Below are 18,212 nucleotides of genomic sequence, written 5' to 3'. Positions count from 1 at the left end.
GAGGGGCAGGAGTGATGTAAGAAGTCCAAGTTACAGGTGTCCCCACTGGTCCACCCATTTCCCAGTTGTGTTTCTGTGAACACTGGGGCTGATGGCAATAACCCAGACATGACTAAGTAAGTCAGGCAGCATGTACGTGCAGGGGTTGGTAATAGCTTGTTTTTTTTTATCAGAGAGAGACAACAGGTAAGGGGGATGCCCTCCACAATGAACTCCTGAGTGCTCTCAAGCACACGTGTACACACATGTATATGCATCTGTCTGACATGGACTCTGAACATAACTGAGAACCGTGTACAGCTCCGGGAACCAGGGAGTCCAGAACACGAGTCCGGAAGGTGCAGGCTTCTAGCCATGTACCTTGGTGAGCTCATTTGATTTGTGCTTATGCTTATGTCAAAGGGTAACGATGCTTATTTTATCAGTGCACTCCTGGGAGTCGAGACCCAGTCTGAGTCACTGGGACACAAGAGTGTTTGATGTTTCTTTCCCCACTTCACAAAGTCCTTATAGAAAAGATGCCATGGCACCAATGACATCAAAAGACAGGGAAACAAGCAGGCCCCATTCCAGTTCTTAACTTTGTTTGAGAAAGGTTTTTCAAAACAAAAGTGTGTTTGTTTCTCTGTGTAGCTAGTCCTGGCTGTCCAGGGACTAGTGCTTGGCTTTTTCTCTTAGCTTTTATACCATGGTTAGAGGGCGTTTGCTAAAAAGGCCTTTCCATATCCTCTTGTTATTTATTTTATACTTATTTTTGTTTTCAAGGCAGGGTTTCTCTGTGTAGCTCTGGCTGTCCTGGAATTCATTATGTAGACCAAACCAGCCTTGAATTCAAAGAACTCAGAGATCCACCTGCCTCTCCCTCTACCTCCAGAGTTTTGGGATTAAAGTCACGAGTCACCACCATCTGGTTCCTCTTGTTTTGAAATTAAACTACAAAAATTCCTTATAGCTCATGAAAAAAGAAAGATAAATTTAGGACAGATCAAACAGTATGAAAAAGGGAACGGACAAAGAGTGGGAATCCACAGTCTTCTCAGTATGGTTGTATTACACTTTAGGATTCTGAGCAACTTTCTGGCCATTTTAACTCTGCATTCCTTCTTGCTTGTAGGGCTTTAGGACATGGTTTTAAATATTCAGCGTTTGCCCTACCACATAAATATCAGTTTTTAAAAAACAACCAGCCCTGGGCACATTTGTTTCCCTGTCACATTCACCCTTGTGCAACTGCTCTTTTGATTCCAGAAATTCTCCATGAAATTAAATAACTTAGTGTGTGTGTGTGTGTGTGTGTGTGTGTGTGTGTGTGTGTGTGTGTGTAATTCTCCAAGAAGGTAAATGTCATTACAGATGAGAGATTGGAAATACAAAGTTAAGCTGCCTGGAGAAGCAAGAGAGAGAGAACCCAGTAGCACCCACATCTTGGTTTCCAAATGATACAGCCCAGGAAAAAGAAGCAGGGCTCCTGCGAGCAAAGGCCGACTTCATGCTCTGTGATGAGCAGAGAGGAAGTGCTCAAGGGAGAAGGATGGTAAAGGCCATCCTTCGATGAGGTTCCCTAGCCAAATTTGGGGTGATCTGAGCAAAAACAGAACCCCAATATTAGATACAAATAATAATGATGAGGACAAAGGGGGAAATCAAAGCTGGTTGCAGAAGCATTAGAGCCAAGCGATGAAAAGTCAGTGCTACTTAAAAATAAAATTACAGAACCGCCAGTTCTAATAACTCATTTTGATAAGGATCATAATGGGTGCTGAAATGCTGAGGAAGTGTTGGGATATCTCCACGGACTACCTGATTATTATGAAGAGGAACTATATATTTATAATGGAAAAGCACAGACAATGTACAGCTACCTAATCCTTAGCCTTTGTCTTCCAAGGAGCACAAGTGGATGTCCTGTTCTTCCTGCTGTGACACTGAGAAAGGCAAAGTAACACCTGATAAACAAGAACAACCAACAGATGAAAAACCCAACACAAAGTTTCCCCAATCACAAGGTAGAAATAGGGCATAACCAAGATGTAGGATCCTCTGTGGGATAATGGCCTGGACTCAAGAGCCAGGGACAAGGTGGGGAGGCAGGAAGTATTCCCAGAGAATCCTCATTGATAGCCTCAATAATGTCAAGGGGTTGGAGCAAGGGAAAGGCTGAGAAACTGTCACAGCCTTGGGGAAACTGAGGAAACATGACAAGATACACTACAGGATCTCGGACCCCGTAAGAGGTAAGAGGACCTTAGTGGAAACACTGAAATCATAATAAAGTCTGCTGCCCATTAACTCATGGACCAGGAACTCTTTTCTTCTCAGTTTAGCATGGTTATGTAAGATGTTAGCACCAGGGAGGGTTGAGGGCTCTGTGGTTCAACTTCGAGACATTTTTACAAATCTAAAGTTATTCTAAATGTAACGTTTACAGACCTTGTTTAGAGTAGCACCTAGACACATTACTAAAATCTCTTCAGGAGACAGACTGCTTTGAGGATAAAGCCTTGCAGATTTTGGTAGGTGTGATCATCCTTACCAGTTAGAAATAAATACCAAAGTGTGGTACTCCCAAATGAAACTATGTTTGGATTAAAAGACTCCCACAAAGCAAGAAGAGGAGGCAGGATACAGAACACGTAAGATCACCATAAAGCTGCACACATCAGGGTAAGAGCTGCACACACAGACTTATGCAATGTTTTGTTTGCTTGTATCTGAAAATCCCCACCAAGCTAAAAGAATAGAAAAGCAAAAATAAATAAATAAATAAATAAATAAATAAATAAATAAATAAATAAAAATGCACACGAAGGCCAGGAAACAGGGCTTCCAGCTGGGCGACACAGGAACAGAAAACTCACCTAAAGGGTATTTAATCAATAAAACTGGCAAAATGTTCATTACTTCTCTTGGTCCTTATTAACTGTAATTCCTCTGCCATGACTCAGAAACCAAGGGTAACTTAAAAGGGGAAAGAATTCCATTAGTAACATCCTAGTTACAAAGAAAAGTCCCTGACAGGAAGGGTCTTCTGGCTGAATGGGACCTGCTGTGACGTGGGTAGAAGACCCATTGTCTGGCAAATCTGTGAAGATACAGTAGATTGGATACTTCAACTCCAGCGGTAGCTAATGCCCATCTCACGGACTCCATGCGACCTCTACTGTTAGGACAGTGGAGCTTGTGCCTCGATGTCAGGTGGATTTCAGCCTTTCTGGAAAACAAATCATACCAAGCCAAACCAAAATTCAAACAAACAAACAAACAAACAACCACAAAAGAACGCAGTACAGAACGGCGAGGCTAGGTCCTACCCTCATCCCAGTTTTCTGGACATAACTGAATGCTGAGGATTTGGGAGGAGTGTTTTCTTTTCTTTTCTTTCTCTCTCTCTCTCTCTCTCTCTCTCTCTCTCTCTCTCTCTCTCTCTTTCTCTTTTTTCTCTCTCTCTTTCTCTTTTTTTTTTTTTTTGTTGCGTTTTCCCTCGCCCAACATGCCACCATTTAACACGTAAAAGAAAGTACAAAACCTTAGCCTTGGTTTTCATGGTGTGTTTTACATTCCGGATCCAGGGAAGCTGGGGCCATTCATTGTAAAGGTATTTTCCTAGCAGTGCACCTTGTGTTGTTCTTGGGCCTTGAGAAACTCAGGAGTTTCCAAATTTAGCTAGAAGGGGCGCCGGAAGCCAACGGAGGGCCGTGGGACCGGGCGCATCACATTCTTCCAAAGTATTAGCTTTTTACTTGCTTCTGTGTGTCACTTCGGCCACGGGATGGAGACGTAACACAGACAACTACGGCCCCACAGAAGGCCACGAGAGGCTCGTGAGGCCGCAGATGCTCTGTGTCTACCCTCCGCCGTCCGGCTCGCCTTGGGAGAGGTGGCAACACACACCGAAGGTGGAGAACCCACCTCCAACCGGAACGCGTTGGACGCCGGCGCCTAGGCCCGGAGCGGAAGCAGGCGGTGGAACGGACGTAGCTAGAGAGGGCCGGGCTTCGGAGGGTTCAACCAATCCAGACTGTTTTATTTTGCATAGTTCCAAAGCATTCTGGTTAACAGGAAAAAGCCTAAATTTAAGTATTTTTTAACTTAAAGTTAGCACTAAGGAGCATAAAAATGGGTGATTTAACACGAGAAAAGATTTAGGCTTTTTTTAAATCATAAAATACATGGGCAGCACGGAAAGTTCGACACGAAAAGTCACCACATGTGCAAAATTACTAGTCTCCATGGCCTTATATACTTAGCGGCTGCCTCTCCTTCCTCGGATGTGAGGGCGATCTGGCTGCGACATCTGTCACCCCATTGATCGCCAGGGTTGATTCGGCTGATCTGGCTGGCTAGGCGGGTGTCCCCTTCCTCCCTCACCGCTCCATGTGCGTCCCTCCCGAAGCTGCGCGCTCGGTCGAAGAGGACGACCTTCCCCGAATAGAGGAGGACCGGTCTTCGGTCAAGGGTATACGAGTAGCTGCGCTCCCCTGCTAGAACCTCCAAACAAGCTCTCAAGGTCCATTGTAGGAGAACGTAGGGTAGTCAAGCTTCCAAGACTCCAGACACATCCAAATGAGGCGCTGCATGTGGCAGTCTGCCTTTCTTTTGTATGTAATTCCATTAATTCTCGTTTTAATTTCTTTTTAGCTGTTAATTAATTCCCGTTTTATTTCTACTTTTTAGCTGCTTTTTTTCCAAATTAAAAAAAAGTTAAAATTGTGTTCAAATAGATATGCAAATATATAAAAATACATTTATAATATAAATATAATTTAATATAATATAAATATAAGTAGAAATGAATGTTTAAAAATGTGTGTGAATATGCGTGTAGGGGAAGGTTCTCCACTTTTTTCTTTTTAATTTATTTAGTTGTTTGTTTAGATAGGGTTTCTCTGTGTGGCCCTGGCTGTTCTGGGACTTTCTCACTGTAGGTCAGGTTAGCCTTGTTCTGCCTGCCTCTGTCTCCCAAATCCTGGAAATAAGGGCATGAGCCACTACCCGTCCCTGCTTAAATTTATTTATTTATGTATTTATTTACTTATTTCTTTATTTAATGTTATTAGGACAATGCTATTGCACTTGAAAAGGCAAACACCCAGGACAGGTAAGCTGTAACTCTAAGCTGCTGGAAGAGGAAAATGGAGGCGGTATTGAGGAAGGCCGTCCCATTTAGCCCAGCATGAACAAGCAGCGTCATGGTGGGAGAGGGAACTTTAGAGAGGTAGAAGACCCAAAATGCTGGGGAAGCCAAAGCACTGTGGAAAGCATGCTTAGAATAGAAAAGAGATAGAAAAGAGAGAGAAAAACCACACTTTTCTGTATAATTTAGAAAAGCAGGCAGATTGGTGGCCCTATAGATTGACATTCTGAGAATGAAAAGACAGTAATATCTCATTGGAAGGCTAATTTTTCTGCCACATTAGCATGGCTTACAGTAAACTCCCTAAAGCCATCCTTTTCCTGAGTGATTCACCTGGCCCAACTAGAATGTTAGGTTTTATTCTCTTGACCAGTAGGAATTTTTACTTTTTTTTTTTTTTTTTTTTTTTGAAAGGGTTTTTTTTTTTTTGTTTTTTTTTGTTTTTTTTTTTTTTTTTGTTTTTTTTGTTTTTTTTTTTTTTTTTTTTTTTTTTTTTTGTTTTTGTTTTTTTTTTTTACTTACATTTTCCATTGTAGCCCATAACTGGGGGAATTCAGCGTAGAAACTCAAACAGGGCAGGAACCTGGAGCAAGGAGCTGATGCAGAGACCATGGGGAGTGCTGCTTACTGGCTGGCCTCCCCTGCCTTGCTCAGCCTCTATTCTTTTTTTTTTTTCTTCCATCTTTATTAAATTGGGTATTTCTTATTTACATTTCAAATGTTATTCCCTTTCCCGGTTTCCAGGCCAACATCCCCCTAACCCCTCCCTCCCTTCTATGTGGGTGTTCCTCCCAATCCTCCCCCCCCATTGCCGCCCTCCCCCCAACAATCACGTTCACTGGGGGCTTCCCCTTCCACTGGTGCCCTTACTAGGCTATTCATTGCTACCTATGCAGTTGGAGTCCAGGGTTCCCCATATTTGACTTTTTTTTATTGCATTTAAAAAATTTTATTTTGGGGTTGGGGATTTAGCTCAGTGGTAGAGCGCTTGCCTAGCAAGCACAAGGCCCTGGGTTCGGTCGCCAGCTCCGAAAAAAAAAAAAAGGAAAAAATTTTTATTTTTATGTATATGCACCACTGTCTGGAAGCCATAATGGGACACGCTAATAACTAGCAGGTGATCTCCCTGAAATGGCCTGCTTCGGATTATTATATAATCTGTGACAGGTTCGCCCTTATTAAGCAAGGCTGTAAGGGAATTCATTTTAGAAAAGATTCCTGTTATTAATATGTTTTTACTGTTATTATTAAACATATATAACAACCACCCCTTTGAAGCAGATCTCTGCAGATCTACAAAGATGTACTGTCTTGTGGTGATGCTATCTAGACTAATAGATGAGCTCTTAAGTCTTAATGATGATCCTGTAAGAATTCCTAAAATTTTATCAGTGATTATTAAGCTCTTTTATAGTGGTATTGCTATTAGGTCCTCTTCTGATAATCAAAACTGCAATGAGAACTCTGCCAGTCTCCCAAGTGTCACCAGTTAACTGCCTCTTAGATGGTAACCAGATTTTCTCCTATTCACAGCACATTCCAAGAGGTTATAAAACAATTATCCAAAGGTCATAAAAAGGGAAGTAATGATTTATTATAGGTGCTAGGACAGAAGATAAAATATTGACTGGATTCAAAACTTCACTAATAACTTATGTATGGTTTATAAACCTCCAGTGAACCTGTGGAGCTATGACAGGTGATGGATGTTTAGCCAGATAACTACTTCTAATGGATAAGCATGTATATATTCTCTGTTGTAAGCTTCTATTTCTGTTTATGATTGAACACATTGAAAACAGGAACAATGGGGCTGGAGAGATGGCTCAGCGGTTAGGAGCACTGACCTCTTTTCTAAAGGTCTTGAGTTCAATTCCCAGCAACCACATGGTGGCTCACAACCATCTGTAATGGGCATCTAATGCCCTCTACTGGTGTGTCTGAAGACAGCGACAGTGTACTCACATACATGAAATAAATCTTAAAAAAAAAGAAAATAGTTTAAGAGAAAGCTCCTCTTTTAAAAGTATCTCTGATCATGTAATTCGCTTAATTCTGGAAAAAAAAAATAACTCACTTGTTCTGCTGCCCTAAGCATATGTTACCAATTCTACTGCAGTGAACATAAACAAATGTCACTAAGGAGGCATTGTAAATACAGTAACAAAGAAACTAATTAACAAAAGAAGACTGGCCAGAGAGTCAGGACAGTGGTCCCTATAGTAACAGCACCTTCCTCTCAGTCCTAAAGGTCCATCTAGTGAAAGGTAGCAAAGAAAAAAATATCTAGTCACTGTTTCTTGAATTGTAACTTTATTTGGAGCAGAAGTTTCCATCTATAGTATTAACATCCTCAAACATCTCAAGATAAATCATTGGAAAAGTACCATTGTATTTCAGAAGGGTCCCTCTTTACCCTCTGTGCTCTGCCTTCTAAGGACGGCCAGGCTGCTTTGGAATCAACTCAGTGGCACTGAACTGCATTCTGTACTGAGAAGTCAGAGCTCAGAAGTCTTTGTCCAGGTGGTGTTCAAGTCACATTATCTGTGTTTAGGGAAAACCCAACACCAACGAAGATGATATGAGCCCCTCTTTTGTCTTGATAATTTACAACAGGTCATCACAAATAAATTATACAAACATACAGTACATTACTTGAGAAATCGTAAAAACAATTGTAAAAAAAAATACCTACCCGGTTTATTAAACAAATACCTGCTTAGAACATGAAACAATGAGTATATCAAATGTTTTCTTAGAAACATATTGCTCCTGGTCATACAGTAATTGAAAGCGCCTGTGTCACCTGCCCCACCATTCCCATCCCCAATGGCACAAGGCAATGACTTGATGTTACGGAAATGTGACGTCGTAGGAAAATATGGTGCCCATTAGCTCCAATGGTATTTATATTTGGAACTAAAAGAGAAATGTGTCCTCGTTTGATGTGTTAGCCTTCGTGTATTCAGGTCTTAATAATTCCGGAACGTGACAGTGTCACTGTTTTAACTGTGGGTGGTCCTTAGGCAAGTACTGTATCTGAAACATTGTTTTAGGATCAGTTTTCTACACTCGATAACTAATAGGACTTCCTGTAAAGAAACCAATCCTATTAGCAGCAGCTTTTATGCAAACGTAGTTTCCCTTGTCTCTGTGAGGCAAACCCTGGCACCTTGGCATATCCATGCAACCAAAACAGGCCCAGATTGAGCTGCTCCGTACCATTTCCTGACTTGCCAGAAAGCTGTTTTGGTGTTGTTTTTAATAATAAATCTCCTTTATTTAATTTGCAGCATTATAATTTAAGTTTTATCTCTATGGTGTTTTGTCTGCAATCATATCTGTGCACCACACGCATGCCCGATGCCCTCAGAAGAGGGAGACTCCTTGGAACTAGAGTTACAAATGGGTGTGAGCTGCCTCCTTGGCGCTGGGAACCGAACCTGGGTCCTCTGGAAGAACAGCTGGTGCTCTTAACCTCTGGACCACTCTCCAGCACCCCCAAAGCTTTCTGGTTGTGAATGAGATCCAGCCATGGCTAGATGCCATCTAACCCATCATTCTTGTCAGCATTTTGCTTTTCATGTCATAATTCTACAGTAGCTAAAATATATGCAACAGGCAAATTCGACCATCACTGTCTAGAAAGGGCTATCTTCGGTCAATAGTACATAGCTTGCACACAACTTCCCCTTTACCCATTGATGAGGGAAAAGTACTTCTGAGGTTTTTGCTAGTTCTTTAGAACTTGGTTTTGTTTTTATTTTTTTCAGTGATTTAGTTTGCTCAGCTGCCCGGCTGCTTCTTTCATGTAAACAAATATGGTTGATTTCCTCAGGGAAGTTGTTTGCTCGTCAAGGAAGGAAAGCGAAGGTAGGGTCCACAGAGCACTAAGGAAAACAATTTCATAGCATCTAACAACCGGGTGGCTGGGATTTTGTCAATTGAAAAAGAACATGATGACCTTAGTTAACACTAGCTGGATTACAGAGAACCCACGGTGTCAAAGATTTATTTCTATATCTTAATGCTACCTACAACTTAAAGGAAGCTTTCCTTCCAGCCAGCCAAGCAGGATTTGAGGTCTACTCTTGGTACATAATACAGAAAAGAGAAAATAAATATTAACCTCACAGTACAGGACTCATCTCCAAACACGCTTTTTGTTGGTTTAGAATATAATACAGAAACGAACGCTTTCAAGTTGTGCTTGCATATACATTTTCTAAGGTTTTGCTGCTAGCTTGTTAACAGGGAAACATTCCCTATCAAACCCATGCCCGTGATGTGCTTTCTCAATGCTCCTCGGAAAAGGGATGCTCCTCCATCAAGTGTCCTTTTTGAGTCAGATTCTCCAAAGCACGAATCGCTTTCTGATTTTAGGGCAGACAGAGCCCTTTGGACGTCATTGTTAATACATCAAAGCAATCATTTACAAACTTATTAGGAATTCACCTTACCATACCATTCTTAATCTACAAAAGTGAGCATTTCATATGGTTTGCTTTGCTGGAGTTGGAAACTAACAAAAACCTCCTTTGGGCCCTGGGAGCATGTGAGTGGATCTGTCGGTGAGGCTTGCTATTGTGATCATGGCGGTGAGCCTTCCTTCTGCCTGTAAGGTAAGCAGGAGTGGAGGCAGACGTGTAACACAGAATGGAAGAAAGTGGATCTTCTGCGTGCGTCTGTCTCCAAACCAGCTTTGCAGAATTGCTGTAAACATTCCTCTCAATGAAACACCCTCTGCCCAACAGAGGTCTCAACCTGCAAAGACACCACACAGGATGGGGGTTGAGATGTGGCACAGTCTGGACATAACATCCTGGCAATTGTGATTTCTTAGGTAAGTTTAAATCCCCCTGAAATCTTTCCCATTCCTAAAATCGTCACGAGAAAGTTGGCCTGGATAGTTTATAGGCTGCTCCTAGTCAGGTGTGGAAAACTCAGCTGAATGCAACATTCATTCAAAAAACAAACAAACAAACAAACAAACAAACAGTCACTGGGCATGATGGCACATGCCTTAAATCCCAGCACTTGGTAGGCAGAGGCAGGCGGATCTCTAAGTTTGAGGCCAGCCTGGTCTACAGGGTGAGTTCTAGGATAGCCATGGCTACACAGAAAGATACTTGGCTCTTTTGGCCATTCATCTCAGCAGGGATATAAGCTTAATTGATTGTATTAACACGTTAAGAAAATTTCATATTAAAACAATGAAAAATCATAACAAAAATAATAAAAAAAGGTACTTTTGACATAAGAAAGCTTCCCCTTTAAGGGATTTTTAACAATTAGATTTTTATAAAGGTTTTACATGTATGTATTCGTGTCGGTGGGCGATTATGTACACGAGTGCAGGTGCCCACAGAGGCCAGAAGAGGGCGTCGGATCCCTTGGAACTGGAGTGGCTGAGTCATCTCTCCAGCCGGGGTTTTTTTTAAAAATGGGGAAAAGTATGGTTCGCAGGGGTGGGAGGGAGCCTCCTCTCTGGCTACGGGGGTGCAACTGCGAGCTCCCCACCCTGCCTCTGGGGCTCAGCTGAGTTTGGCTAAGTACTAGTCTCCTGCGGGTAGACTGGGCCTGAGGGAGGCTAGCCGGTGGCAGTGCTGTGGGGTAGGCTGCTAGGCCCCAGGGAACAAAAACAGCTCACCTGAACAACAGGTGACCACAGCTTCTGCCATCCCTGTCTGCCCAGCAGAGAGCTGGCTCAGCCCCCTCAGCCCCACCCACGGGTGTGGGCTGGTGAAGCTGGAGGCGGCAGGCATTTCAACCAGTACCAAGCCACCTGGGCAGTCCAAAAAAAGAAAGAAAGGAAGGAAGGAAGGAAGGAAGGAAGGAAGGAAGAAAGAAAGATGATATTTTGTATGATTATTCTTGAGTTTATCTGGCTTTCTCAGCTGTATTTATGAGTGTAATAAATTTCACAAACTAGTTATGAAGAGTCCTTTGTTTTGGGGGCAAAATAAAGTGAAATGATTCTAAGTACGGTGACAGTTTGGGACAGAACAGTTGTATGAAAGACAATCGTATAAAAGGCAGGCTTAGGGCTGGTGGGGTTGTACAAAGCCCAGGGTTAAAGCCAAGCATGGTCTACACACCTGTAATCCCAGCACTCAGAAGGTAGACACAGGAAGATCTGAGTTCAAAGCTATCCTCAGCTACATCGAGAATGGGAGGCCAGTCTGGGCTACATAAGGCCCTGTCTAAAACAACAACAAAACGACTTCCGCCCCCAGGACAACCGATACAAGCTACTAAGAAAAGCAGTGAGGGGCCACTTTACTAAGGCCAGTCTAAGAAAGCCTAAAAGACTTAACGGGCCACATTTAAATGTGGTCACTCCGGAAAATTCAAATGTATCAAGTAAATAATCCCGTATCCCACTGCCTTAAACTGCACCCTGTCACAATACTGCCTCAATTTATTACATATTTCAAAATCTGTATAAAATACTACATGGAACAACGAACAAAAACCACTTAATCTTTAAAAAGTTCATTACAAAGTTGACTGTATAAAATGCTAAAACATAATCCATATATACAAAATGCTGTTGTTTAAGAAAATAATGAGACCCGGTTTTAGAATAAAATAATTTTATACAAAAAGAGGGTATTGCATTCAAATCAATGTTTAAAAAAACATTTAAAAGAAATATTGAAATGTGTTAGTTCAGAACTGCTGTAAGTGTGGGTGCTTTTACACCGCCACGTGGTTGTGGGGGTACAACGGAGTCAGCTGGGACAGTCACCGCCGAGATGGGTACTTGGAAGACCAGTCTATCCTGCCGTGCACAGGCTGCACAGCTGGAGGTCGTGGAATCAAGCCAGGCGTGCTCCTAGGCTGGGTGTGAAAGAATGGCCTCCCTGGGTGAGGTCTCACGGCCTTGAGGGAAGAGTAGCCTGCAATGGAAGAGAAAAGCTGAGTTTGCCCCTGTGGGACCCAAGCCAAGTGCAGGAAGGCTTAGCACATGGACAATTGTCTGAAAACGGACATGGGGGGTGGGGCAGATTGCTTCCTCCTCTGTCTTCCTCCTGCAGGCAGGGAGACATCTGTAGGAAGTCTTGTCTAGTCAAAATACCAGTGCTACCCTTGGCCCCCTTTTTTTCTCCCAGCTACAACCTGTCAGCAAATCCTTTTGGCTCTCCATCCCACATAGAGGCAGAATCTGGTGCATTTTTATCACATTAACAACACTGGCCCGGGCTGGAGAGATGGCTCAGTGGTTAAGAGCACTGACTGCTCTTCCAGAGGTCCTGAGTTCAAATCCCAGCAACCACATGGTGGCTCACAACCATCTGTAATGGGATCTGATGCCCTCTTATGGTGTGTCTGAAGACAGTGACAGTGTACTCATACAAATAAAATAAATAAACCTTTAAAAAAAAAAAAAACAACAACAACACTGGCCCAAGCTGAAGCTCTTGCTTCTAATAGTGTTCCTACTGCTTCTAACAACAGTGCTCCCATTGCTTCTAACAGTGCTCCCATTGCTTCTAACAGTGCTCCCATTGCTTCTAACAGTGCTCCCATTGCTTCTAACAGTGCTCCCATTGCTTCTAACAGTGCTCCCACTGCTTCTAACGGTGCTTCCATTGCTTCTAACGGTGCTCCCATTGCTTCTAACAGTGCTCCCATTGCTTCTAACGGTGCTTCCATTGCTTCTAACACTGCTCCCATTGCTTCTAACACTGCTCCCACTGCTTCTTAACAGTGCTCCCATTGCTTAACAGTGTACCCATTGCTTCTAACAGTGCTCCCATTGCTTCTAACAGTGCTCCCATTGCTTCCTACAGTGTACCCATTGCTTCTAACAATGCTCCCATTGCTTCTAACAGTGCTCCCATTGCTTCCTACAGTGTACCCATTGCTTCTAACAGTGCTTCCACTGCTTCTAATGGTGCTCCCACTGCTTCTAACAGTGCTCCCATTGCTTCTAACAGTGCAGTGCTTCCACTGCTTCTAACGGTGCTCCCACTGCTTCTAACGGTGCTCCCACTGCTTCTAACGGTGCTCCCACTGCTTCTAACGGTGCTCCCACTGCTTCTAACGGTGCTCCCACTGCTTCTAACGGTGCTCCCACTGCTTCTTAACAGTGCTCCCACTGCTTCTAACAGTGCTCCCACTGCTTCTAACAGTGCTCCCACTGCTTCTAACGGTGCTCCCACTGCTTCTAACGGTGCTCCCCCTGCTTCTAACGGTGTTCCCACTGCTTCTAACAGTGCTCCCACTGCTTCTAACGGTGCTCCCACTGCTTCTAACGGTGCTCCCACTGCTTCTAACGGTGCTCCCACTGCTTCTAACGGTGCTCCCACTGCTTCTAACAGTGCTCCCATTGTTTAACAGTGCTCCCACTGCTTCTAACAGTGCTCCCACTGCTTCTAACAGTGCTCCCACTGCTTCTTAACAGTGCTCCCATTCAGTCCAGTGACAGTGGCCAGCCTGAGGACACCTGTGCTGACCGATGGCGATCAGACCACTACCCTACACAAAACCCTCCGGAGGATCACAAGGTCAGGCAAGGACAGCAGGCAATGCCTGCTGCAGGGATTCTATCTCTAGACTCTATCATCCCTGACTTTCTTCAGTGACCTCCCTCCCCCGTCTCTTTCTTGCCCTTCTGCACCCTGTATTTTGGCCTCTTCACTGCTCCCTGAATTTGCTAGGCCATTCACAGTGCCTGAGGGCTTGCTCACTAACCTCCTCCCCATTTTTACCAAGCGCCTCCTTTTCAGTGAACTTTCTTCGACTCCTTGGGCTCCAGTTCCCACGTCCCCACTTTCTCTGCTTTGGTTGTTTTTCTCCTTGGCAGTTATGCACAGCAGACTTAGTGCATGTTTACGCTCTTCACTCATGTCTTCTGCAGAGGGCCGCCTGACTCGGCCTGCCAGCACTGGTCCTGCCAGAGCAGCTTCAGGAACTACTGGACTAACTTACAGATGACAGGAACTGCAACTCACCGGGGGAAGGGGCTGCGAGAGGCGCCAGCTGTACCCTCTGCATAACAGAGCCGACTTCCTTCTTCAGAAAGGAAGGGATGTAGCTTCCAGTCAGTCCACTAGAGCTCGTGGAGCCTGAGCCAACTGAGGTGAGGAAAGAAAAGCTCATTACTACAAAGACGTGTCCGCGACACCAAGAGTTCAGGAAAGTGCTTTTACTTCTGAGGGAAAAGGGAGGCTGAGGAGAGTTCTGAGAAGCCACACCATACCACAGTCAGAAAGGCCACTACAGGCAAACGAAATGCCTTCCCATGGGCATCGACTAAGCGGGCAGCTGTTAAACTAAACCAGGGACATATCTGATAGTTCCTGTGCCCGGCCCCCACCCCCGAGAATTGGTTTAGCTTGTTCTGAAACTTTTTTTTCTACTTCATCTTATGGACTATTCTCTCATGTCCGTGTATACACATTCTGAAATACAGCAGACCGTAATCCACTTAACAGACTCTCTTACTGATCATATGCAGGGGTAATCCTAATTATTTATTTACATGTTATAAGTCATCCTGTTGATAACTAGAAAAACTAACCATGAATGCTTTGAAATCTTTTATTACTATGGTGTTTGTATGACGTGTGGGAGTGTCACGGCACACATGTGGTGTCAGGAGACACCTGTGGGTCAGTTTTTTTCCTGCCACCTTTACGTGGTTCCGGGAACTGAACTCAAGTCTCTAGACTTACTCGGTAAGGACCTTTATTGATGAGGCATCTCACTGGGCCCAACAAAATGCCATCTTCCTTTTTTTATTTCTCTCTCTTTCTTTTTTTTTTCTAAGGCAGTGCCACACTACAGAAGCCAGGCTGGCCCCCAATAGGTACTGTGCTAGCCTCCTGAATGCTGGGATTATAGATGTGTGCCATTAGGCAAAGCTTGTTTAAACACTTCCATTTGGAAGTGTGCTAAGGGCAGACTGCAAACTGCCCTTTTGCCTTTGTAGTGCAGGAGGTTAAGGGTATAACTTGCATAGAGCAGGCAACTAGTTAACAGACACACGGACGAATCTAATACTGACCATTACGGCTTAAAGGCACACAAGGACAATGGAGAATGGTATTAGTTCCACCTGTGAGGAAGCGTTAATGTACAGCTGCATTGTCTTGACAGCAAAAAAGGCATTTGCTAACTGCTTAGGGCACAGTGGAAAACGTCCCAGAGTGCATGGAGTCACTGTGCAGTACTGGTTACTAAGGAGACAGGAAGAAAAATGAGAGAATTGAACAAGTCCCTACCCCCCAGGCAAAAAATAATCAATAAACACAAGGGACAAACCTCGTTCTTAGGATTACAAGGTTAGACACAGGACAGCATTTGATGCCAGGTTAAGATTCACTTTAGCCTTGGGTACCGGGTGTCTCAAGGATGAGTCACTATCTCCAGCTTGGGAGCACTGTGACAATATCTATAAAACCCAAGATGGGCACACCTTTAACCTAATGCTGACCCAGCAGAGGACCTGGCGCCTGTGTGCACAGAAACATAGATACTGTAGTGTCTCCTTGGCCACTTCTGACGAACAAGCTACAAACAGTCATTCATGTGGTCAGAAGGCAAGGAATGAATGGTGATCCAATATAGAAACGGACCATCCAGTATAGTGACCCAGTATAGTGACCCAGTATAGTGACCCAGTATAGTGACCCAGTATAGTGAGTCTGTATAGTGAGCCTATATAGTGACCCAGTATAGTGAGCCTATATAGTGACCCGTCGTGGTACTATATAGCCATACACAGTATAGTCTACAATCTAGGGTAGATACATATATTTGCTACACACTTTATTCTTTAAAAGGAAGCATTCATGTTCACTTTAAAATATGCAAAACACAGTGACTTTCACACCTATCTCTTTAAACACACAGGAAAAGTTGGCATCCAATCAGGCCTGCTGTGTTTGTCGGGGTGGGGTCAGGGGGCATGATGGGTACCTGGGCACGGCATTCCTACATGAACCCTAATGGAGGAAGGGGATGGGAGCGGAGAGGGTCAGGTGTGTATGGGGTGCTATGGCAGAGCACTCGGCCAGGGAAACAGCACAGGGAAACGGTCTACCCCGGTAACCGTTCTGGAGGATTTTATGTTTTTATTTTTTTATTTTTTATTTTTCCCCGGAGCTGGGGACCGAACCCAGGGCCTTGTGCTTGCTAGGCAAGCGCTCTACCACTGAGCTAAATCCCCAACCCCTGGAGGATTTTATTTTTGCAGGGAGGGCCTGACAATCTGTCTACTCTCCATCCATGGGGATTCTGATGCTCTGGGCAGGACAGGTTCACCCATCAGGAAGTCCGGCTGGAGCAGAGAAGACCAGACTAACGCTGACTTTAGGGGCAGGTGTGCAAAGCACACTAGGGCATCAGAGGTTAGACTTGTAAGTCTGTAAGCTTGTTTTTGGCTTCCTCCTGGGTCAGGAAGGACAGAACCTTGTGGGAGCTGGCTGAACCCCTAGGGCTGCTGTGGAAGGGAGAGGAGGGCAGGGAAACTGAAGAGAAGCCTGTGTCTGACAGAAGGCCCCATCCCACAGTTCTCTAGGAACTTCCTGCAGCCTCACATCAGGAGAATTTGCCTCTGGTCACTCAGGGGTTAATAACTGTCACTTGCCTGAAGTTATTTTGCTCACTACGGATACCGTTCCTGAAGATTTTCCAGACAAACCAGAACTGGACCATGAACTTGATGGAAGAAAGTCCTTGCCTGGATTTGGGAGCACGCCATTTCTTATATTTATTCCTAGAGGAGAAGAAATGATGCAAAATGAACCAGACGGACAGAAGTAACAGCACATCTATGCAAAGGAACATTAACAGTCATAAAGAGAACTGCATCTCGCCATCGGCCTGACGTGGACTTTAGACCAAGGGAAACGGACGGACACACAGAGAAAACGATTACGTGATCTCATTTATATGTGAAATCTTATCCCTGGTGTGAGCCTAGCTTTTAATGACTGAGCCGTCTCTCCAACCCTGTACATGGAATCTAAAAAACAAACAAATAAACAAACAAAAACCATATTCAAATATACAGAGATTATAAAACAAATACAGAGAGATAATTAAAAACAAAACAAATCAACAACCCCCCAAAACCCAAGCCAACCGTTGTTACCAAGGGTGCAGGGACAAAGTGGAGAAGACGTGAGGCGGGTCAGAGAATGGACTGCAATCTTTGAGTCTGCACAGAGACTAACAGTCTCATCACCTAAGGACCACAGGCAACACAATCTCGCTACAAGTGACACCTTTTCTGAATTAGTAGGTTTTGCTGTTCTTGCCATAAAAACAAATAATGGTGACTCCATGAGATAGTGGACACTTTGTCACCGTTAGGTCCAAAGCATCCACCCCTCCCCCACCCCCAGCAGCAGTGCCACTGACAAGGTTGTAGAGGACATTCTGGGCTCAGCTCAGACTGGACTCTGACAGGGTAAACAGAAGCGCTGCAGTAGTGAAGTCCCCAGACTGGCTCCCAAGTTGTTCACTTGCACGCCTCCCCAACCCTTTAAAACTGGTAAAGCTGGGATTGAGGATTTGGCTCAGTGGTAGAGCGCTTGCCTAGCAACCGCAAGGCCCTGGGTTCGGTCCCCAGCTCCGAAAAAAAGAAAAAAAAACTGGTAAAGCTTTTGCACCTTTTGCTATTCTCTCTGACCTCTAAGAGACAGCCACGACAGTTTTGAATTTCCCCAACAAACCGTTCCTTTCACCCACGGGGTGGTCCAGTTTGGTGGTTTCATTGCACCCTGCACCCTGGCCGTGCCGGCTTGGACAGCATGGCCCCCACAGGCTCGTGTATTCGAATGCTTGGTCATTAGGGAGCGGTGCTACTTGAGAGGGATCGGGGGGTGTGGCTTTGTTGCATTACTGCGAGTGGGCTTCAAGGTTTTAAAAGCTCGAGCCAGGCCTAGTGTCTCTTCTGCTGCTGCTTCTCCAGCACCATGTCTGCCTGTGTGCTGCCTCCATGCTGATCGTGGACTAAACCTCTGAACCTGTAAGCCAATTAAATGCTCCCTTCATAAGAGTTGCTGTGGTCACGGTGTCTCTTCCCAGCAATGGAACAGTGACTAAGACACAGGCTTACCGT

General features: G+C 44.3%; 1 protein-coding gene across 2 annotated transcripts in view; it reads right to left on the bottom strand.

The window, feature by feature from the left end:
- Positions 1-11,008: 11,008 nt before the first annotated feature.
- Positions 11,009-18,212, bottom strand: part of Cilk1 (ciliogenesis associated kinase 1) — a 58,391-nt gene continuing 51,187 nt past the window's right edge. For both annotated transcript variants that reach the window (XM_032911585.1, XM_032911587.1), the window contains exons 12-14: positions 16,734-16,862; positions 14,095-14,217; positions 11,009-12,036 (exon numbers count right to left, since the gene is read on the bottom strand). In XM_032911585.1, the coding sequence (XP_032767476.1) occupies positions 11,882-12,036; positions 14,095-14,217; positions 16,734-16,862 (407 nt within the window). In that variant the 3' untranslated portion in view covers positions 11,009-11,881. The remainder of the gene's footprint in view (positions 12,037-14,094; positions 14,218-16,733; positions 16,863-18,212) is intronic.

This window comes from Rattus rattus, chromosome 8, assembly GCF_011064425.1.
Source record: "Rattus rattus isolate New Zealand chromosome 8, Rrattus_CSIRO_v1, whole genome shotgun sequence".
Classification (NCBI taxonomy): domain Eukaryota; kingdom Metazoa; phylum Chordata; class Mammalia; order Rodentia; family Muridae; genus Rattus; species Rattus rattus.
Note: the sequence above shows the minus strand (reverse complement) of the source record. Positions and strands in the feature narration are given on the sequence as shown.